This window comes from Hyla sarda, chromosome 4 (assembly GCF_029499605.1).
Source record: "Hyla sarda isolate aHylSar1 chromosome 4, aHylSar1.hap1, whole genome shotgun sequence".
NCBI lineage: Eukaryota > Metazoa > Chordata > Amphibia > Anura > Hylidae > Hyla > Hyla sarda.
The window spans coordinates 134,608,068-134,632,087 of record NC_079192.1 but is presented as its reverse complement, the minus strand read 5'-3'; the positions used below and the strand labels follow the sequence as shown (position 1 = coordinate 134,632,087).

Sequence of the window (24,020 nt, the reverse complement as noted above, 5' to 3'; positions counted from 1 at the left end):
TGGACGTATGTCTTTTTTCAACCATACTAACTATGTAACTATGTAACTAAGTTAAAGGCTCATCAGTTTTCCATAGACTTCAATGTTAAATTTACTGTATCCGTTTTTTCTTCCGTTTTTTTTTTGACGGAATAAAAAATACTGCATGTGCCTTTTTCTTTCTGCAAAAAAAAGTGCAGACAGGCACAAACGGGTTGTAAAAAAAATCCCTTTGACATGAATGGGATTTTTTTTAAACCGTTTTTAATCCGTTTACAACCTGCAAGAACGGAACCGAAACGGGGATAAAAAAAAACGTCCACAGACGGCCATGTGAACGCAGCCTGACATGAATGGGATTTTTAAAAAAACATTTTTAATCCGTTTACAACCTGCAAGAATGGAACAGAAACTGGGATAAAAAAAAAAAAACAGCGACAGTCGGCCGTGTGAACGCAGCCTGACATAAATGGGATTTTTTTTAAAACGGTTTGTAGTCCATTTACAACCTGCAAGAACGGAACCGAAATGGGGATAAAAAAAATGGGGAAACACGCTGGTGTGAACTAGGCCTAAGGGTGCATTCACACGGCCGTATGTCCCCGTTTTTTAATCCCCGTTTCGGTTCCGTTCTTGCAGGCTGTAAACGGATTAAAAAAACGGTTTAAAAAAAATCCCATTTATGTCAATGGGATTTTTTTTACAATCCGTTTACATCCATTTGTACCCGTCTGCACTCATTTACATTTTTTTGATGGCAGAAAATTTGTTTTTTATCCGTTTTTACTTCTGAGCATGCTCAGAACCCAAAATATTTTTTTTCTAATAGCCGTTTTAACCCGTTATTAATAACGTCCGTTATTTTGTGACGGGCGATTGAACGGAAGAAATAGTGCTACTTAAGTGTTACTATCTTCCGTCACAAAATAACGGCCGTTAGTAATAATAATGGGATTTTCTAATGTATGTTAGGGATTTTCTAATGGCCGTTTAACCCCGCGATCACCCGCTATTTTATAACGGGCATTATATAACGGGTACTTTTCATAGTGTGAAAACAGCCTAACTGAACAATAACGGATCCAAACAGACACAAACGGATAACATCCTTTTGCATCAGTTATTGTCCGTTTTTTAAAAGTCCGTTTTTATTTTTGATGGGAGAACGGGACGGGTCTAGACATCCGTGTGAACCTAGCCTTAGGCTAGGTTCACACAGCCGTTGTCCCCCGTCTAGATTTTGTCCGTTATTGCCTCCTAAGCTGACCATTCTATTAACGGGTGCAAAGGGATGCTATTTAGTGGCATCCGTTTGCATCAGTTTTTCATCCGTTAGTACCAGCTGTCTATAGACTACTACTATTCCCATCATGGAACAGACTTCTTTCCGTGATGGGAGCAGTAGTTCCCTGGCTGCGGGAGTCTGCAGGCAGCTGGGAGGCTAGATTAATGCTTGTACTACTACTCCCATCATGTAACAAAATCTGTTCCATGATGGGGGTTGTAGTACAGGGGCTGAGGGATTAATCGCACCGGGGCAGACGGCTGTGTGAACGAGCCCTTACAAAAAAAAAAAAAAAAAACCATGGCAACCATCCAACCAATAGGTTAATCTGTCAGTCCTTGCCCGGTATGTCTGGTCAGCGCTGCAACTATAGCACCAACGCGGAAATGATTCCGCCTGACTGAAAAGTCCTGGGGATTTCATGTGTCAGATGTGCGCATGCGCCAGGGACTGGCTACACAACCCGCAGCGTCGTCAGCGAAGCGTCACTTGTTGCTATGTAGATCCCGGTAGGAGGATCCTGGGACAGAACCGACATCTCCGGTCACAGCGCTTTCCCCACCGGGACACAAGGCGATAAGGGAGCAGTCGGGCGGTCCAGTACTCGTGTACAGGAAGTGAGGGTCCCGGAAAGAAGCCATTCCCATCGCTGACACATTATACGGCGGACTCGCCTTCATGAGCTCCCGGGCCGGCTGATCGAGTGACTGACAGCTGGGATGGAGCTGTCCGCTCTGCTGGGCCTCGTCCTGCTGCTGCATGTACCGCAGGTAATGGACGGGCTGGGCTGTAACATGGGGATCACATGACCTCTATCTGCTGTCTATGCATGTCATCATCTAGGAGAGCTGTGCTGGAACTTGTAGTGCCACACCGAGGTATTTCCATGATTGGCAGAAAAACAATACAGCTGTAGGAGTAAAAGCATCAGATGAGGTCATGGATGATACCCTTAGGTAAAATGGAAGCTGTCCGCTGCCAAGATACTATGACATTAGTCCCCAAACTGTGGACCTTAGGCTGTTGCAAAACTACAACTCCCAGCATGCCCGGACAGCCGTTGGCTGTCCGGGCATGCTGGGAGTTGTAGTTTTGCAACAGCCATAAGGATGCGGGCTTCCTCTTGTGACTATATTTAATATCAAAGCCCCTCGTGGTGTCTCAGCATCTCCCTGCTTGCGTTATCGGGCAGCATGAAATAGGTGACAGGTTTGCTTTAATAGGGTACTAAAATCAACTGGTGCCAGAAAGTTAAACAGATTTGTAAATGACTTCTATTTAAGAATCTGAATCCTTCCAGTACTTATCAGCTGCTGTATGCTCCACAGGAAGTTCTTTTCTTTTTGAGTTTCCTTTCTGTCTGACCACAGTGCTCTCTGCTGACACCTCTGTCCATGTCAGGAACTGTCCAGAGTAGGAGAGGTTTCCTATAGGGATTTGCTCCTACTCTGGACAGTTCCTGTTACAGACAGAGGTGTCAGCAGAGAGAAATTCAAAAAGAAAAGAACTGCCTGTGGCGCATACAGCAGCTGATAAGTACTGCTAGCATTAAAGGAGAACTCCAGAATATAAAAATTGTCCTCCATACTGTCGTCAGAAAAAATAAATAAAAAGATACATACCTTTCTTCGCTCCCCCGGGGCCTCCGGTAACCATCTCCGGTCTACGCCGCGATCCTCTTCCTGGTTGCCGATGGTCGGCGAGTCATATTGCGCTCAGCCTATCGCCGGCCAAGTCGGGACTGCGGCCAGTGATTGGCTGAGCGCAATATGACTCGCTGACCACCGGCAACCAGGAAGAGGATCGCGGCGTAGACCGGAGATGGTTACCGGAGGCCCCTGGGGAGCGAAGGAAGGTATGTATCTTTTTCTTTTTTTTTTTTTCTGCCGGCAGTATGGAGGACAATTTTTATATTCTGGAGTTCTCCTTTAATGCTTCCAGTACTTATCAGCTGCTGTATGCGCCACAGGAAGTTCTTTTCTTTTTGAATTTCTCTCTGCTGACACCTCTGTCTGTATCAGAAACTGTCTAGAGTGGGAGCAAATCCCCATAGGAAACCTCTCCTGCTCTGGACAGTTCCTGATATGGACAGAGGTGTCAGCAGAGAGCATTGTGGTCAGACAGAAAGGAAATTCAAAAAGAAAATAACTTCCATTGGAGCATACAGCAGCTGATAAGTACTGGAAGGATTAAGATTTTTAAATAGAAGTCCTTTACAAATCTGTTTAACTTTCTGGCACCAGTTAATTAAAAAAAAATGTTTTCCACCGGAGTACCCCTTTAAGGCAACATGCACATGTGGGGGATATGCTGCAGATTTGTTACAGAATTTTTGCAGCACATCACCAGTGTATCCGCCATGTACGCACGTTCAAATATTTTAGCGAATCCAGTCATTTACCAAATTTGCCTACTTCTCCTGATATTACTGCTTCCCTTCCCTTGTTGACAGCTCATTGTCCAGGTCCCAGACCACTACTCTACTGTAGAAGAGCTGGTGGGGCTGGTGTGGAGGAAGGGAGCAGGAAAAGCTGGCAAAATCTACTAAGTGAAAGTGAAAATATCTAAACCACATTTTTGTAGTTTCGTTTTTCCTCTTCATCCTTTAAGAGCAATTACTCTTTCATTTTTTTCATCTACAGATCCATATGAGGGTTATTTGCATGTTTTTTTTTTCAAGACCAATTGTATTTTATTGTGTAATTGTTTATTTTTCCATAACGTATGATCCAAAACTAGAAAAAAAATTGAGAGCTATAATTGCCAAAAAAATAATAATACAGTGATCCCTCAACATACGATGGTAATTCGTTCCAAATGAACCATCGTTAGTTGAGGTTATCGTATGTTGAGGGATCCGTGCAATAATATAGAAAGTTATACTTTCGTGTCCCCGCCGCTCCGGACCTTCACTGCTGCCCAGGACCGTTGCTCTCAATCGGCGTCATCACGTCCCCGGGTGTCCCCGCCGCTTCGGACCGTCACCGCTGCTCTGGATCGTCGCTCCCCATCGCCGTCATCATGTCCCAGGGGTGTCCCCGCCGCTCCGGACCATCACCGCTGTTCTGGATTGTCGCTCTCCATCGCCGTAATCACGTCCCCGGGGTGTCCCCGCCGCTCCGGACCATCACTGCTTCTCTGGATCGTCGCTCTCCATCGCTGTCATAACGTCCCCGGAGTGTCCCTGCCGCTCCGGATCGTCACTCTCCATCGCTGTCATAACGTCCCCGGAGTGTCCCTGCCGCTCCGGATCGTCACTCTCCATCGCTGTCATCACGTCCCCGGGTGTCCCCTCCGCTCCGGACCGTCACCGCTGCTCTGGATCGTCGCTCCCCATCGCCGTCATCATGTCCCAGGGGTGTCCCCGCCGCTCCGGACCATCACCGCTGTTCTGGATTGTCGCTCTCCATCGCCGTAATCACGTCCCCGCCGCTCCGGACCATCACTGCTTCTCTGGATCGTCGCTCTCCATCGCTGTCATCACGTCTCCGGGGTGTCCCCTCCGCTCCGGACCGTCACCGCTGCTCTGGATCGTCACTCTCCATCGCTGTCATAACGTCCCCGGGGTGTCCCTGCCGCTCCGGATCGTCACTCTCCATCGCTGTCATCACGTCCCCGGGTTGTCCCTGCCGCTCAGGACCATCACCACTGCTCTGGATCATCGCTCTCCATTGCACTCATCACGTCGCAGCGCACGCCGCTCCTATTGGATGACGGGACGGCGTGCTTGGCGATGTGAGGACGACAAAGGAGAGCAACGGCCATGCAGCAGAGCATGAAGAAAACGGTCTGGAGCAGTGGGGACAGGTGAGTGACACTGGAGCACACGGGGCACATTAAGCGGCTATCCGGTGGCAGCTGAAGCAGTCTGCGCTGCCGGATAGCCATTTATGCGATGGCCCCGACATATAAATACATCGTATGTTGATGCTGCCTTCAACATGCGATGGCCTCTGAGAGGTCATCGTATGTTGAAATGATCGTATGTCAGGGCCATCGTAAGTCGGGGGGGGGGGGGGGGTCACTGTATATATTTTATGCTGTTAACTGTTCAGTGATACTAACATGCTACCTTGATTCTTTAGGTATTCAGGCACAATTGCAATGGTTGTTTCACGTGTATATATGGTGTATGCTATGTACAGCTACACTTACCTTCTTATTGTCACTCTTAGGGTTATGCTCACACAGTGGAATGTCCGCACAGAAAATTTCCGTGGGGACATTCCACTGACAGTGGAGTGATGACAGAACATGCCGGCGCTAGGACCGCTCGGATATGCTTTGTATCATAGACGGCAATGCATTTCCTTGCAGAATCAGCACAAACATTGAACATGTTCAATGTTTTTACGAACTACGGAATCAGGATTTCCGTGGCAGATGTTGCTGCTGCAAAAATTCTGCTGTGTAAGTAGAGCAACAGAATCCCATTGGGGTTCCGCTACGGCAGATTGTCCGCTCGGAAGATACATGCGGAATTCCGCAGAGACATTCCGCCATGTGAACATGGCCTAAGGCTATGTTCACACGGAATGTCCGCATGGAAAATATCAGTGCGGACATTCCACAGACAGTGCTGCCAGAACATGCATAGACGGCAATGCATTTCCTTGCGGAATTGGAATTTCCGCAGCAGAAACAGAATTTCTGCCATGTGAACAGTGCAGCTAAATCCCATCAATTCTGCTGAACTGCGCACGGAAATTCCGCTGTATGAACATGGCCTTACGCATGGATATGCTGGTATATGGTGTCTGCTATGTACAGCTACATTTACCTTCTTATTGTCCCTCTTACACATTATGTTCATTTCATAGTACTTGTTTTTTGTAATATAGAAAGGAGAAAATGTTGTAAACGCATCAGAAGTGGAAAAAACAGAGAAAGAGACTTGTGCCATAGATAATAAAGAGTGGTGACATTGACAAATCTGAATTTATGGTTTGAAAGGGCTTGTCTTGTTCTTGTTGGTTATACAACATATTTATCAATGTTTGTCTCCAGGACAGGCAACTTTAACTTGTATAACAGCGTCTAAAGTGAAGCTGGCCAAATGGGAGCCCCTTCACCCACAAGCAGCCCTCCATGCCTGCCTTTGGGGTACCAATTGAGTGAGCATCTAAAGCCACTGAGGATGCTGCTTGGTTTTGTTAAGGACATAGAATAGAGGTAGGGGGTGGGTGTAAGACTTTTGTTACAGTGGGGCAAAAAAGTTTTTCCGAAGTATTCTTCATAGGTATACCTCAATTATGAGAGACCTAATGAGAAAAAAAATCCATAAAATCACATTGTCTGATTTTTAAAGAATTTATTTGCAAATTATGGAGGAAAATAAGTATTTGGTCACCTACAAACAAACAACATTTCTTGCTCTCACAGACCTGTAACTTCTCCTTTAAGAGTCTCCTCTGTCCTCCACTCATTACCTTTATTAATGTTTAAACTTGTTATCAGTATAAAAGACTCCTGTCCACAACCTCAAACAGTCACACTCCAAATTCCACTATTGCCAAAACCAAAGAGCTGTCAAAGGTCACCAGAAACAAAATTATAGACCTGCACCAGGCTGGGAAGACTGAATCTGCAATAGGCAAGCAGCTTGGTGTGAAGAAATCAACTGTGGGAGCAATTATTAGAAAATGGAAGACATACAAGATCACTGATAATCTCCCTCGATCTGGGGCTCCACGCAAGATCTCACCCCATGGTGTCAAAAACGGTGAGCAAAAATCCCAGAACCACATGGGGGGGAACTATAGAATGACCTGCAGAGAGCTGGGACCAAAGTAACAAAGGCTACCATCATTACACATTATGCTGCATGGGACTCAAATCATGCAGTGCCAGACGTGTCCCCTGCTTAAGCCAGTACATATCTGGGCTCGTCTGAAGTTTGCTAGAGAGCATTTGGATGATCCAGAAGAGTATTGGGAGAATGTCGTATGGTCAGATTAAACCAAAGTAGAACTTTTTGGTAAAAACTCAACTAGTTGTGTTTGGAGGAGAAAGAATGCAGAGTTGCATCCAAAGAACACCATATCTACTGTGAAGCATGGGAGTGGAAATAGAGATGAGCGAAGTTACAGTGATTTGATTTGTCACAACCTTCTCGGTTCGGCAGTTGCTGACTTTTCCTGCATAAATTAGTTCAGCTTTCAGGTGCTCCGGTGGGCAGGAAACGGTGGACACAGTCCTATGAGAGAGTCTCCTAGGACTGTGTCCACCTTTTCCTGCCTACCGGAGCACCTGAAAGCTGAACTAATTTATGCAGGCTAAAGTCAGCAACTGTTGAGCTGAGAAGTTTGTGACTAATCCAATCTCTGTAACTTTGCTTATCTCTAAGTGGAAACATCATGCTTTGGGCTGTTTTTCAGCAAAGGACCAGGACGACTGATCCGTGTAAAGGAAAGAATGAGATTTTGAAGGAACACCTCCTTCAATCAGCAAGGGCATTGAAGATAAAATGTGGCTGGGTCTTTCAGCATGACCATGATCCCAAACACACCACCCGGACAACCAAGGAGTGGCTTCATAAGAAGCATTTCAAGGTCCTGGAGTGGCCTAGCCAGTCTCCAGATCTCAACCCCACAGAAAACCTTTTGGAGGGAGTTGCCCAGCGACAGCCCCAAAACATCACTGCTCTAGAGGAGCTCTGCATGGAGGAATGGGCCAAAATATCACCAACAGTGAGTAAAAACCTTGTGAAGACTTACAGAAAATGACCTTTGTCATTGCCAACAATGGGTATATAACAAAGTATTTAGATTAACTTTTTGTTATTGAACAAATACTTATTTTCCACCATCAGACAATGTGATTTCATGGATTTTTTTTCTCATTTATGTCTCTCATAGTTGAGGTGTACCTATGATGAAAATTACAGGCCTCTCTCATCTTTTTAAGTGGGAGAACTTGCACAATTGGTGGCTGACTAAATACTTTTTTGTCCCACTGTAACTGGTAACAGACTCCCTTTAATTTTTCTTTGTTCGCATCTGCCTTGCACATATTTAAGACTACAGCAGTGTTTAGGCTACTTTCACACTATAAACTACACTCCGTTACAAATGGACGTTAAGCGCTTTTTTTTCTTCCCTTTGGCTGCCATTTACGTCCGTTTTTGTAACGGTGCCTAACTGGAGTCATAACTGGCACAGAGGATCCCATTCACTTGAATGGGATTCTCTGACATCCGTTATGACTCCTGTTATTCTGCTGGAAGATAGTGGGAGAAAAAGAAGTTGCAAGCACAAATTTTTCTCCCGCTATTTTCTAATGGCCGTCACACTGCCAGGCACTGACGGCAGCCTGAAAGGTTGAGACCTGCGGTTGGGTTGGCTGTAGTCCAGACACAAAAAATGCATGTATAGTACGCTTGTGTAAATGCCCTTAGGCTGGAGTCTCATGCCGTATATACTCGAGTATAAGCTGAGTTTTTCAGCACGATTTTTCGTGCTGAAAACGCCCCCCTCGACGCCCCCGAAGTCTGGGCATGCTGGGTGTTGTAGTTTTGAAACCTCTGGAGGTCCGCAGGTTGAAGACCACTGCGGTCTTCGTCATTATCCAGCCCCCCCCCCTTTTGTACTCACCTCCCCTCGGTGGGAAGGAAGGGTGAGCTGGTCCAGGCCATCTATGCTGCAGGGACAGTCCGGTGGGGATGGTTAGTCGTTGCGGGCTGTCCATTTTCACCAGGGGGCCCTCTTCTGCGGGCCCGGCCCCGGAGTAGTGACGTTGCCTTGACGACGACGCACAGGGACGTTCATGCGCAATGTCCCTATGCGTTGTCATCAATGCAACATCACTAGTCTGGGCCCGAAGCACAGAGAAGAGGCCCCCCCCCCCGGGGAAGATGGACAGCCCGCAACGACTAACCATCCCCACCGGACGGTCCCTGCAGCATAGATGGCCCGGACCAGCTCACCCTAACTTCCCGTTGAGGGGAGGTGAGTACAAAACAAAAAGGTGTGGGGGGGGGGGGGGGGATGAAGCCTGCAGTGGTTTTCAACCTGCGGACCTCCAGAGGTTTCAAAACTACAACTCCCGGGCATGCTGGGAGTTGTAGTTATGCAACATCTGGAGGTCCGCAGGTTGAAGGCCACTGATGATGAAGGGATTGACAGGCGGTGATGATGAAGGGGGATGATGTATTTCCCACCCTAGGCTTATAGTCGAGTCAATTACTTTTCCTGGGTTTTTGGGTAAAATTAGGGGCGTTGGCTTATACTCGAGTATATACGGTAAGTTTTAAAGTGGTACTCCCATGGAAAAAATATTTTTTTTAAATCAACTGGTGCCAGAAAGTTAAACAGATTTGTAAATTACTTCTAAAATCTCAATCCTTCCAGTACTTATTAGCTGCTGATTACTACAGAGGAAATGGTTTTCTTTTTGGAACACAGAGCTGTCTGCTGACATCATGACCACAGTGCTCTCTGCTGACATCTGTCCATTTTAGGAACTGTCCAGCGCAGCATATGTTTGCTATGGGGATTTTCTCCTACTCTAAAATGGACAGAGATGTCAGCAGAGAGCACTGTGGTCATGATGTCAGCAGACAGCTCTGTGTTCCAAAAAGAAAACCATTTCCTCTGTAGTATTCAGCAGTAAATAAGTACTGGAAGGATTGCGATTTTTTTTTATAGAAGTAATTTACAAATCTGTTTAACTTTCTGGCACCAGTTGATAAAAAAAAAAAAAAGTTTTCCACCGGAGTACCCCTTTAAATGCGAAAAACATTAAGATATTTTATCTTTGGCCAATGACCACATTGCACAATTCCCATGAAACACGTGCAGGTTTCCTGGGTGGTGATTGGCTGCGCAGTACATGGCTGCTGCATATGAAGCCTCACGGAAGTAAAGCACATGTACAGGAGAGAGCTCATACTAGAATAGCATTAGTGACTTAGATATTGGTCACCACAAATAGCCAAACCTGTCCCTTTAGCATTTTTATTGGCTCTTATCCATGGTGTCAGGTGTATGGGGTACTTTAGGCTGTTTACATCTGTGTTGTGAATTCTGTTTATTCTTACTGGGAGCCATGGCCCATGGTGTAGGTCTGTTATATGGAATTTACAACACTAATAGAAACACAGGTTGAAGTGGAGCTGTCGGCAAGAAAGTCCTTCTAGTGCCAAAATATAAGCCTTTTTATTAATGTGTAAAGGAGGCTCGGGTGCCCAGGGGCGTTTCCCCAGCATGACAGGAGTCCAGGGTACCCAACCCATCTCTTATTCACCCCCTCTGTGCCCACTTCCAAAACCTACCCTGCCTTTGAGTGGACATGTTTTACCCATGCCCTAAGTAATAATCTGAAAGCAGAACTTTGTGAGTTAATATCTATGTAATCATCTCTATTTTCACTTCCTGCTTCTATTTCAAACTCTTTCCAACCTTAGTTCCGGAGAATATGTGACGCTAGATGTGTATAGAAAGATAAGTGACATATCTGAACTCTGCATACATGTTACTTATGTGTGTGATAGTTACAAAAACATAGTGCCTAAAACAGTGGTTCTGAACCTGGGTTCGATCGAACCCCAGGGTTTCGGTGAGTCAGTCTTGTGGGTTCGGTGGAGGTCAAGACACACACCCGACTCCAGGCCCATCGCAACAGGACAGGCAAACCAAGCAATTGCTTGGGGCCCCAAGCTGGCCCAGGGCCCCGAGCAGAGCTGGTGTTTGCCCGTCCTGTAGCAACAGGGCAATTCCCCCCATCACTATTAACTCCCTGCGGCCCCGCGTTAAGTTTAAAAACGCAGGGCCGCCGGGACATAGTGCACGCCGGGACGTCACTGACGTCCCGTGCGTGCGCCCATAGAAACGTAGGCGCAGAGGACCAGAGGATCAAGAAGGAGGAAGACGCGCGCTGGCCAGCTTGGTAAATGACCAGCGGCACGTCATCTTCGGTGCTCTGACCACCGGTCCCGGGACCTACTGCTATAGCCGGAGCGGTGGTCGGAGCACTGAAGTGGGCAGTACACAGGCATACAGCCTCTAGCCATACACTGTATATGGCTGGAGGCTGTATGTCTGTGGGGGAACACTGACTGCATCAGTGGTCTTTAACCTGTGGACCTCCAGATGTTGCAAAACTACAACTCCCAGCATGCCCGGGCAGCCATTGGCTGTCCGGGCATGCTGAGTTGTAGTTCAGGCAACATCTGGAGGTCCGCAGGTTGAAGACCACTGGCCTGCCTAATGTGGGGGAAGACTGCCTGCGCCTAATGTGGGGGAAGACTGCCTGCCTAATGTGGGGGAAGACTGCCTGCGCCTAATGTGGGGGAAGACTGCCTGCGCCTAATGTGGGGGAAGACTGCCTGCGCCTAATGTGGGGGAAGACTGCCTGCGCCTAATGTGGGGGAAGACTGCCTGCGCCTAATGTGGGGGAAGACTGCCTGCGCCTAATGTGGGGGAAGACTGCCTGCACCTATTGTGTCTTAATGGTTTTGTTCTTTAAGGGTTTTCTTCATTTTGGGCACCTATGTATTAATATATACTTAAATATATACCTCCTATGTTTTGAATTTGAAAAAAATCCATATTTTATTTTTCCAATTAAGAGGGGTTCGGTGAATGTGCATATGAAACTGGTGGGGTTCAGTACCCCCAACAAGGTTAGAGAACCGCTGGCCTAAAACATAGCTTTTATTAAAGTGTCTATTGAAAAAACACCCAAACCGTGAGCTCCTCACCATATCGAACAGTAATAATTCTCAGTATTATTGCTGGCTTAATAGAATGCACCTGAGTCTGTATAACCCACGTTTATGAATATCGATGCTTCATTATTGTACGTCCAATAATTGACGAAAATGCTCCTATTATCCACGCCCTCAGTTACATAGTTCATAAGGTTGAAAAAAGACCATAAAGTTAAACCTATCAAATCTACATTTTGATAAGCACTGGTAAAACTTTAAGGGGCTTAAAGGAGGACTCCACGATCTGAAAACTTATGCCTTATACTAAGGATAGTGGATAAGTGTCAGATCGCGCCGACCACTGGGACCCCCTGCTATCTCCAGTATGGGGCCCCCGCAGTCTACAGAAAGGGGGCGTGTCAACCACCTCATAAAGCGGCGGCTGACATGCCCCCTCAATGCAGCAGTATGAGATCACCGAATGCAGCGCACTGGCACTCCCTTAGCATTGTATTGAGGAGGGGTGTCGGCCGCCACTTTGTGTGGTGGTTGACACGCCCCATTTCTGTAGACTGCCAGGGCCCTGTACTGGAGATCACGGGAATCCCAGAAGTCGGACCCCCGCAATCTGACACTTATCCCCTATCCGACTCCTTTAACCCTTTCCCGACCCATGACATACATGTACGTCATGGGTCAGGTGGGCGGACATGATGGGGGGGCCCGCGTGTCAGGTCCGGGAGATGTCCTCTGCTATCAGCAGCTGACATCTGCTGGTAATGACGGACATTGGCGATTGTGCCAAGTCCGTCATTTAACTGGTTAAATACCGTGATCTATACAGCTCACGACTTTTAAATACCAAATGCCCCTATTCCCTGGTGTCTAGTGGTCCCATAGCCCAATCCCCCACGATGTAATCGCAGGACGACTATGGTATGGGTTGCTAGGGAAGCCCGAGGACTTACCTGCACCTCTGTGTCTTCCCTGGCTCTGTGATTGCTTAGGGCTCACTTAGGCAGCCCTTAGCAATTGAGCACAGATTTTATAGCTCAGTGTAATGCAATAGCATTACATTAATCTATGTAAGCCATCTGATGATGGCTTATGATAGGCCCCTAAGGGGGGGCGGGGGCCAAAAAATGTGTATACAAAAGGTAAAAAAAAAAAAAAATTTTAAATATAAAAAAATCCTTGCCCTGATAAAAATTCAAATCACCCCCCCTTTTCCCATTTTTTTAAAATTAAAACACTGTAAGAAAAAAAAAAAAAAAAAGCATATTTGATATCGCCGCATGCGTAATTGTCCCAACTATTAAATGATTATGTTTCTGATCCGGCACGGTGAACAGCATAAACGCAAAAAAAATTCCAGCCAACCATATATTAAAGGAGTACTCTAGTGCAGAGTATTCCTGCTCCGTCCTGCCCGGGCTGCAACATAAATGAAAATAAACCATCACTCCCCTCCCTGGGTTCCCGCGGAGCGTCGCTACAGCTGATCGGTCCTCCGGTCCATCTCCTTCATACTTCCGAGTGTAACGAAGCGTCACATAGCGCTCAGCCTATCGCCGGCCGAGGCAGAAGATCGAAGTTAAGGGTGCCAATAATTTTGTCCCGCCCATTTTTGGAGTTTGGTGTTTTGGTTTAGTTCCAATACACACAAAGGGAATAAACATGTGTTACTGCAATCCTTTTCTGTTAGAAATACTTCATTTTCCTGAAAAGTTTCAGGGGTGCCAATATTTATGGCCATGACTGTATAACACTGATTGTGAAAATGAACCTTTCAAAGTAGAAAAGGTAAAATCTAAATTTAATGCATGTGGATTAATAGCAGAAAATCTGCCACATGCAGACTCTCTCCTTAGGATGCGTTCACACTGCGGAATCTGATTCCGTCTGGCGGCCACCGCCGAAAATACTTCGGCGCTAGGGCCACGGGGCACTGAGCTGTCACCATTGACGGCTATGCAGTGCTCGTGGAATCCGCGCAAAGAATGAACATGTTCTTTCTTTGCTCGGAACAATTTCAATTGAAATTCCGCAGTGTGAACGGGCCACGCGGAGACCCATTCACACTAATGTTAAGTTCACACCTTGGAATTCCGCGGGAATTCCGTAGTGTGAACGTACCCGGGTACATTCACACAGTAGAAAATCCACACCTAACTGTGCATATTTTTCTGAATTTATTGCAGAATTGTTGTGAATTCATTTTTTTTAAAGCATAAATGTATTTGAAATCCATTGTTTCATATGTTGCTGTGAATCTCTAGCGCACTGTTTCCCAACCAGGGAACCCGGACAGGTCATGCTGGGAGTTGTAGTTTTGCAACAGCTGAAGGCACCCTGGTTGGGAAACACTGCTCTATCGTTTCTATCCTTCATATTACAAGCTTGTTGTAGCCTTCTTGTCCCCCCAATATGGCACAGCAATGCAGGCCTGTAGATATGGCTAAATTGTAGTCCGAAATCTAGTTATGGCTGTCTATGAACCGTAACACACATAAGGCAATGCCAAACCACTTACTAGGAATGTAACCATAAATTCGGAGTCACTTCAGTGCATGTCCAGGTCCGCATCAAGGAACTACATACCGTATATACTTGAGTATTAGCTGTTCCGAATATAAGCCGAGGCCCCTAATTTCACCCAAAAAACCTAGGAAAAGTTATTGACTCGACTATAAGCCTAGGGTGGGAAATACATCATCCAGACCCCCCTCGTCACTATCCCCCCTCGTCACTATCCCCCCTCGTCACTATCCCCCCTCGTCACTATCCCCCCTCGTCACTTTCCCCCCTCGTCACTATCCCCCCCCCCTTCATCATTCCCCCCCCTTCATCATCCCCCCCCCTTTCATCATCCCCCCCTTCATCATCACCGCCTGTCAATCCCTTCGTCATCATCCAGACCCCCCTTTTGTTTTCTACTCACCTCCTCAGTTGTTGCTTTCTTGGTGGGAAAGAAGGGTGAGCTGGTCCGGGCCATCCATCTTCGTCCACCTATGTTGCAGGGACCGTCCGGTTAGTCGTTCCTGGCTGTCCGTCTTCACCAGGAGGCCCTCTTCAACGCTCCGGGCCGGCCACGGACTAGAGGCGTTGCGTTAACGACGACGCGCAGGGACGTCCGTGCGCATGAACGCTCCTGCACGGTGGCATCAATGCAGTGTCACTAGTTCGGCGCTGGCTCGGAGCAGAGAAGAGGGCCTCCCGGTGAAGATGGACAGCTCAGAACGACTAACCCTCCCCACCGGACGGTCCCTGCAGCATGGATGGCCGAAGATGGATGGCCTAGCCCATCCCCTCACAGCTAAGCCAGCTAAGTTTTTGTTCACTCGAGTATAAGCCGAGGGGGGGTGTTTTCAGCACGAATAATCGTGCTAAAAAACTCTGCTTATACTTGAGTATATGCGGTACATAAATGCTTCATTCAGAACCCTGCAGGACTTTGGAGAAGTTTAGAGTAAAGTGTATAAGGCAATGTTTCAGGAGGTGTCTGTTCGGCTGGTGGCTTATTCTAGAGACAAACAGTCGGATGAGCAGAGTGCATATGTGTATAGGGGGTTGTTAGGATTAGTTGTTGGCTGTGCGAGCTATGTTTGGTGTATTCCCCAGTCCTGGATGCAATAAATCACTTTTCAGATAGGGTTCTGATTTCTGTTTTCGGTTTCATATCTCTTGGATCATGTCCTTGTATCTTGAAGCCGGCTTCCCACAGCACTCTGCCCTGTAGCGATTAGGGAGGTATCTTAGCAGATCTCCTGTATAAGCTCATCTGGTTATTACAAGTGCACCAGTTTACCATCTGTATTACACTTAAGAAGCTTTTGGCTTAACAACAAGCCAAGGGAATGATGGCTGCTTTTAATGAATGTAGTGTCAGAATTAACATGTCCGGGCAGCAGGAGTCATCCATTCCTGGATTATACATTGCATCCTGTGACTGTCCACTATTTATAGTGCTTTATTCATTGTCGGCCATTCTATTAATATCAGGATGGTGGGAGATGCTCATGTCTTCTGTTGTGCGCTAACATTATATGTGTACATGATAATAAGTGGAGAAAAGGTATAAAACTTTAAAGGGGTTATCCAGGAAAAAACATATATATATATATATATCTCTCAACTGGCTCCAGTAAGTTAAACAGATTTGTAAATTACTTCTATTAACCCCTTAAGGACTCAGGGTTTTTCCGTTTTTGCACTTTCATTTTTTCCTCCTTACCTTTTAAAAATCATAACCCTTTAAATTTTCCACCTAAAAATCCATATTATGGCTTATTTTTTGCGTCGCCAATTCTACTTTGCAGTGACATTAGTCATTTTACCCAAAAATGCACGGCGAAACGGAAAAAAAATCATTGTGCGACAAAATCGAAAAAAAAACGCCATTTTGTAACTTTTGGGGGCTTCCGTTTCTACGCAGTGCATATTTCGGTAAAAATTACACCTTATCATTATTCTGTTGGTCCATACGGTTAAAATGATACCCTACTTATATAGGTTTAATTTTGTCGCACTTCTGGAAAAAATCATAACTACATGCAGGAAAATTTTTACGTTTAAAAATGTCATCTTCTGACCCCTATAACTTTTTTATTTTTCCACGTACGGGGCGGTATGAGGACTCATTTTTTGCGCCGTGATCTGAAGTTTTTATTGGTATGATTTTTGTTTTGATATGACTTTTTGATCACTTTTTATTCATTTTTTAATGTTATAAAAAGTTACCAAAATACGCTTTTTTGAACTTTGGAATTTTTTTGCGCGTACGCCATTGACCGTACGGCTTAATTACTGATATATTTTTATAGTTCGGACATTTACGCACGCGGCGATACCACATATGTTTATTTTTTTTTTACACTGTTTTATTTTTTTTATGGGAAAAGGGGGGTGATTCAAACTTTTATTAGGGAAGGGGACCTATAACACTGCACACACTGATCTCTCATCCTGATCACAGGCGTGTATTAACACGCCTGTGATCAGCATTATCGGCGCTTGACTGCTCCTGCCTGGATCTCAGGCACGGAGCAGTCATTCGTCGATCGGACACCGAGGAGGCAGGTAAGAGCCCTCCCGGTGTCCGATCAGCTGTTCGGGACGCCGCGATTTCACCGCGGTGGTCCCGAACAGCCCGACTGAGCAGCCGGGATACTTTCAGTTTCACTTTAGAAGCGGCGGTCAGCTTTGACCGCCGCTTCTAAAGGGTTAATACCGCACATCGCCGCGATCGGCGATGTGTGGTATTAGCCGCGGGTCCCGGCCGTTGATTAGCGCCGGGTCCCACGCGATATGATGCGGGATCGCGGCGCGATCCCGCTTCATATCGCGGGAGCCGGCGCAGGACGTAAATATACGTCCTGCGTCGTTAAGGGGTTAAAAAAAATCTAAATTTTTTCAGTACTTATGAGCTGCTGAAGTTTAGTTGTTCTTTTCTCTCTGATGACACCTGTCTCGGGAACTGTCCAGAGTAGAAGGAAATCCCCATAGTAAACCTCTTCTACTCTCTGCAGTTCCCAAAACAAGCAGAGATGTCAGCAGAGAGCACTGTTGCCAGAAAGAAAAGAACAACTCAACTTCAGCAGCTGATAATTATTGGAAGGATTAAGATTTTTTTATAGAAGTCCTTTCCAAATCGGTTTAACTTTTTGGAGCAAGTTGATATTTAAAACATTTTTTTTTTCCTGGAATAGAGTACCTACCATCATCTTAACTCTCCCTAATTCTCCATCCCCATCTGTCCCTGACTCGAACACTATCCCTGTCCTTTATTTTTAATAAAACCCCTTAGAAATACCTCTTTTGAGCTATGTTTGGTAGCTCAGTAGCCTGGTGTTTGGGAGGGGCGTAAGTGGCCGTGGCCCGGCAGGCGCAACACCATCTGATGCCTGCCTGGGTTCGCAGACCCGATATGTAAGATCTGATACAATAAGAAGAGGAGCGCTCCTCTGACTTGGAGCCAGCACTCGCATGCTCTCCTTGTCAGGGTTCGGAGCCTGAGGACGTGGTTGGCCGAGTCAGGAGCGCGCCCCTCTGAAGTGTGAGCACAAAGCATGCTCCCGCCTGTCTGATTTGAGTCTTGACTGCAGAGTGATTTCAGACTCATGCTCTGAGTCCGAAATGCTTGCGGCCAGGGCTGCTAGAGAGACCCCTAGTGGAGAATTGTTCAAAGTAAAAATGTTTTAATAAAACCAATTATAAAAGTGTTTTAGGGATTCATCTGTCATATATAAAAAGTTTTTTTTTTTTCATGAGAGGTACACTTTAAAGGAGCGTTCTAGTGTCAGCTTGAACTTTACCTTGGAAACATAACATTTTATAAGAGTTTTTCAATGAGGACAATCCCACTTTCCAAGTGTAATCACAACTTCCATTATGGCCCCCATCCCCTTGCACATTATGCCTCGAGTTAGTATGGACATATTATATGGTGCCCAAAGACTGCCATAGGCCAGTACTGTACCAATGTGTGTTTCCAATTTTATAAAGACGTTTTTTCACTGGATGATGATATATAACAGATATTTCCAACTAGAGACAAAGCTTCTTGAGGAAAAATCTGTTGTCAGACGGAGGCACTAAGTAGGTGCACATTCATTTTCCCCTACTGAAAGTTACCACCATGCTGACTATTGGGGAAAATGTGCAGGTTTGCTGAAAAATAGTAGAATCCCTCTGTATTATTTGAATCAATGGGACATAGAAACAAAATAATAACATTTGGGGGACTTTATCAATTATGTTAGTGTTTGCACCATCTTTCTTTGCTTGTTTTGCACATATTTATTAATCTGGCGCACATCACTTAATAAATTTATCCTATTCTCTGATTAGACAAAATGTGTGACAAAAATATATTCGTATGAACTGTTTAGAACCTTTTTATTATGGTCTAATTTGTGACAAGAAATTGAGTCGAGTTTTCAGTTGATGATAAATGTGTCTTAAAAGTGTTCCAGAGACAACTTTTATTAAAAACTATACTTACCTCTCGCATTCTCCCAGCGCCTCTAGTATAGCTGCTTCCTATGTCCCTTACACTCCAGTTCCTGGGGCCCGGAACTTCACATTGCCTCTCAGCCACTCACTGGGCACATTGCTCCCGTCTCTGCCGTGTCTCTCTTCCTGGTCCTGGGGCCCAATACATCAGAGTGCCAGTCACTGGCGGGAGGTGGGACAACACGGCCACCAGTGATTGGCTGAGTGGGAATGTGAGGTTCAGGACCAGGAAATGGAGAACAGAACACACCAGTAGCAGCATTACTGAGGACGTGGGGAAGGTAAGTACAGAACTTTTTGTTCAAACAGGAAGTCTGTGCAATGTTTTAGTAAAACCCTTTTCGCTTGACATTCCTTTAATAATTTAGACACTGTGCAGACCCCCCCATTTTCGGACAGAATAAAAAAAAAACTGTCTAGAGTATTCACTGTCTAAAACATTCTTCCTGGCATAAGAAGTATCATAACCATTTTCTACACGTAGTCCAGAATTTTGGCACAATAAAGACCTAAATTGCTACAAATTCTGTGTTGTCCCTGGAGCAGTGAGTTCATAGGGAGCTTTAGTAGGGAACTTGATGTATCACCTCATAGTGTTAGCACAACACTTTTCTTGTCTCGGCTTAGATCATGCCCACGTTTTGATATCTTGTATTAGTCACCTTTTACACAATGAGCTGTTGTGATATAATTCCTACTTACTGTGCAGGCATCTCAGGTGACACAATCGGTTACTGATCCCTACTACAAATATTGTACTTAACTATTCTTTTCATGCCTTTTAAAATACTCATAATAGGGTTGTGGTCATGCAAGTCTCATTGATTCGTATGTTGGGCAAAGACTATCCCATCTGGTGTGATCCTGCAGTAACACAAACTGCTGAAAAACGTTTTGTCCTGCACCATATGAATTATTCCCATACCGCAATACCGGTTGGGCCCCTCCCCCTTGGGAATGAATGAATTATCACCCCAGCGCTGCGCTGTCCCCACATCGGGGAACTAATCATATGTGACCAGCGAGCGCTGTTCCAGCTCCTCCCCCCTCCCCCCCCCAATTAATTATGAGCCCAGCGCTGCGCTGTCCCCATCGGGGAACTAATCGCATGTCACCCGCAAGCGCTGCCTTCCTCGTCCTCCTTTTTGTTGCAGGCCGCCGGCGCTGGAACTCTGTACTCTACGCTGTATCCCTATGCCCAGGCTGCAAAAGATAAACAAAATAAACTTTAACTCACCTTCCCCCGTTGGAGAGCCCTCAGCCTATCACTGGCCGCAGCGATGTTCCTCCTCGGCCGGTGATAGGTTGAGAGCACTGTCATGTAAGAAGCCAGCTTCTTACATGACAGTGCGCTCAACCTATCACCGGCCGAGGCGGAACATCACTGCGGCCAGTGATAAGCTGACGGCTTTCCGATGTTCCCGTCCCCAGGAAGCAGGTGAGGCCGGTACCGGACCAACGGGAGGGGAGTTAAAGTTTATTTTGTTTATCTTTTGCAGCCCGGGCATAGGGATACCGCACAGTATAGAGTTCCAGCGCCAGCGGCCCACAACAAACAGGAGGACCAAGAGGGCAGCGCTTGTGGGTGACATGTGATTAGTTCCCCCGATGGAGACAGCACACCGGTGGGCTGATAATTAATTGGGGGGGGGGGGTGAAGCAGAACAGTGCTCACGGGTGAAGCAGAACAGTGCTCACGGGTCACGTGATTTGGGGGTTGGAAATACCGTTCTATACCGTGGACCGCCATAAGTTACAAAAATACTGTGAGACACATTTTTGGTCATACCGCCCAGCCCTAATAGAAAAGTATCAGAACACACAATGCATTATAGATTTCTATAAGTAAATGTCTGGCATATGCAGCAATGGAAGAAGGTGACCTAGTCTGATGAACATGCTTTATAATATCATGTGGATGTTGTGTGTGTGTGATATACCTAGGGAAGAGAGAGAATCTTGATAGAGAGAAGGTAAGTTGTCAGAAGCAGGGTACAATGCAGGGTGTTGTTTTGCTGGGAAACCTTGGGTACTGAAACTTATTTGGATGTGACTTGCACACTTACCTTCTGCCTGAACTTTGGTGCAGAGCACATACACCATTACATGGCTGCAGTGTTTCCTATTGGCAGTGGCCTCTCAACAGGATAATGTGCTCTGTTCTGCTTCCTCTGGTTTAAAGGGGTACTCTGTTGCTCAGCGTTTGGAACAAACTGTTCTGAACGCTGGAGCCGGGAGCTCGTGATATCATAGCCCCTCCGCCTCATGACATCACACCCTGCCCCCTCAATGCAAGTCTATGGGAGGGGGTGTCACGATCACACCCTATCGGTCCAGCCAAGACGCTAGAGAGAGTGTGATGGTGCAAGGGTTAAAGCCGCCAGACCTCTGGGTATCCACTACTAGTCCCAGCAAGTCACCAAATTAACCCTTAGATAAACGTGTTTCACCCGAGCTGCCTTCAGAAAGGTGAGTTCATATACTTAGAGATCAAAGACCAGAGCTGATTAATTAAACATTTAATCTGATAAAAGGTATCACAGTGCTATGCATAAAAATTAACAAATGACATACAGGGTATCAGAATATATATAAGAGTTTAGCAATCAAGTTCAGAAAAGTAAAAATGAAGTTCTTACAGCGTAATAGTATATTAGCAGTCCATGAGAGAGACTCTCCAGCTGTTCTTAGGATGGTCTTGTCAGCTTGGGGCACAGATCTTATCAACTGACTCTAGCATTGTTACATATTATATATCTCCTTTTTGGAGGGACTCCATTCCCCCCTCCCCTCTGGTCCCACCAGGGGGGGGGGGGGCATCTCTTATCTCAAATATGGGACCAGAGACCCCTTACATCCTGCCACTTCAAAGAAACTCCTGACTTCAAAAGAGGAAAACAGCAGATAGGCCCCAATTGACTGCAATACACAAAAACAAAGGATACACCGTCTGAATGACCCTTCACCCCCCAGGTCTTAGTTTATACATAGATGCAATTATAAAACACATGTATGTTTCCATAATCAGGCCTTGGTGACAGTCGTCACGCCCCCTCCCATAGAATTGCAGTGACATGAGGGGTGGGGCTATGTCATGAGCTCCTGGCTCCAGCGTTCAGAACAGTTTGTTCCAAATGCTGAACAGCGGAGTACCCCTTTAAGGAAAGAAGTACGTGTGATTTTAACATGCCCGATCCTGTGGCAGATGTCTAAAGTGTATTTACAGATTGTATCATCTGTACAAGTCATCTTGTATTTTATTATGAAAAGAAATAAAGATGGATGCATAGTTCCCTATTTATAATATAATTAGCTTAAATAATCATGTGTCAAGTACGTACTGTTACTATACCTGTAATGTCATTGGCATCTTCCTTTATATATTTATCGTTTATCTAGAGCAGTTTATACAGAAAACATGTGACCTATTCTCCTTGTGATAATACTTACTCATAGGAAGTCAGGTATTTTTCTTTGTTCTGTTTTGTTGTGACAGTAAAGTAAATCTCCGTATTTTGTCTTTCCATTGCTAAATAAACTGAAACCATTAGGGAAACCTACTGTGTGTTTGCTTTATAAGTTCTCAAACAAAGCTGTGTTTATTTTTACAGGTCGATGCTACTCAAGGAATCTTACATGCAGTCGGTGATGGGTCAAATTCTCCAAAAGATTATTGCATCACATATAACTCTTCATGGACAACAATTCCAACCTCCTACATCAATGCTGTGAGTTATTGCACAATATATATGTAGGGCAATCCTGGAAAATCTCTTTAACCCCTTAAGAGCGTTTTTCAGTTTTTGCATTTTCGTTTTTTCCTCCTTACCTTTAAAAAATCATAACCCTTAAAATTTTCCACCTAAAAATCCATATTATGGCTTATTTTTTTGCACCACCAATTCTACTTTGCAGTGACATTGGCCATTTTACCCAAAAATCCACGGCGAAACGGAAAAAAAAAAATCATCGTGCGACAAAATTGAAGAAAAAACGCCATTTTGTAACTTTTGGGGGCTTCAGTTTGTACGCAGTGCATTTTTCAGTAAAAATTACACCTTATTATTTTGTAGGTCCATACGGTTAAAATGATACCCTACTTATATAGGTTTGATTTTGTCGTTCATCTGGGAAAAATCATAACTACATGCAGGAAAATGTATACGTTTAAAAATGTCATCTTCTGACCCCTATAACTTTTTTTTATTTTTCCGCATATGGGGATGTTTGAAGGCTCATTTTTTTGCGCCGTGATCTGAAGTTTTTATCGGTACCATTTTTTTTTTATTGGACTTTTTGATCGCTTTTTATTAATTTTTTTAATGGTATAAAAAGTTACCAAAAATACGCTATTTGGACTTCGGAATTTTTTTACATGTACGCCATTGACCGTGCGGTTTAATTAACAATATATTTTTATAGTTTGGACATTTGCGCACGTGGCAATACCACATGTGTTTATATGTATTTTTATTTACATAGTTTTTTTTTATGGGAAAAAGGGGGTGATTCTGACTTTTATTAGGGAAGGGGTTAAATCACATTTTTTAACACTCTTATTTTCACTTTTTTGCAATGTTATAGCCCCCCGCGATCAGACATCTTATCCTTTTCCTTTGGTTAGGGGATAAGATGTCTAGGGGTGGAGTACCCCTTTAAGCAGTATTCATTGTATAGTTGAGAAAAACTGTCATGACATTTTAATAGTATGTGGTGGATTTGCTGAAGATGGATATTTCAAATAGAAAGCACGGCGCACAGGCAGCTGGATCTGAAGTGGCAGATTTATTAGAAGGCAGGTGCCTCTTAATAAATCTGCTGAACGACGCGCAGGCAGGATTATTCTGAAGACTGGCTTGTGAAATTCCAGTCTTAGTAAATTTATTGTGATGCTTGTGGACAAATACAGTTGTACTGCCGAGATATGTTGCAGTGCTAATGTTAAAGGGGTATTCCTGTGGAAAACGTGTGTATATATATATGTATATATATATATATATATATATATATATATATATATATATATATATATATATATATATTTTTTTTTTTTTTAAATCAACTGGTGCCAGAAAGTTAGACAGATTTATAAAT

General features: G+C 45.0%; 1 protein-coding gene across 2 annotated transcripts in view; it reads left to right on the top strand.

Moving 5' to 3' along the window:
* Positions 1 to 1,712: 1,712 nt before the first annotated feature.
* Positions 1,713 to 24,020, top strand: part of SPPL2A (signal peptide peptidase like 2A) — a 68,715-nt gene continuing 46,407 nt past the window's right edge. Inside the window, exons 1-2 of one of the 2 annotated variants that reach the window (XM_056572204.1) lie at positions 1,713 to 2,034; positions 22,538 to 22,654. In XM_056572204.1, coding sequence (XP_056428179.1) covers positions 1,984 to 2,034; positions 22,538 to 22,654 — 168 coding nt within the window. In that variant the 5' untranslated portion in view covers positions 1,713 to 1,983. The remainder of the gene's footprint in view (positions 2,035 to 22,537; positions 22,655 to 24,020) is intronic. The other variant, XM_056572203.1, reaches the window with a different exon arrangement.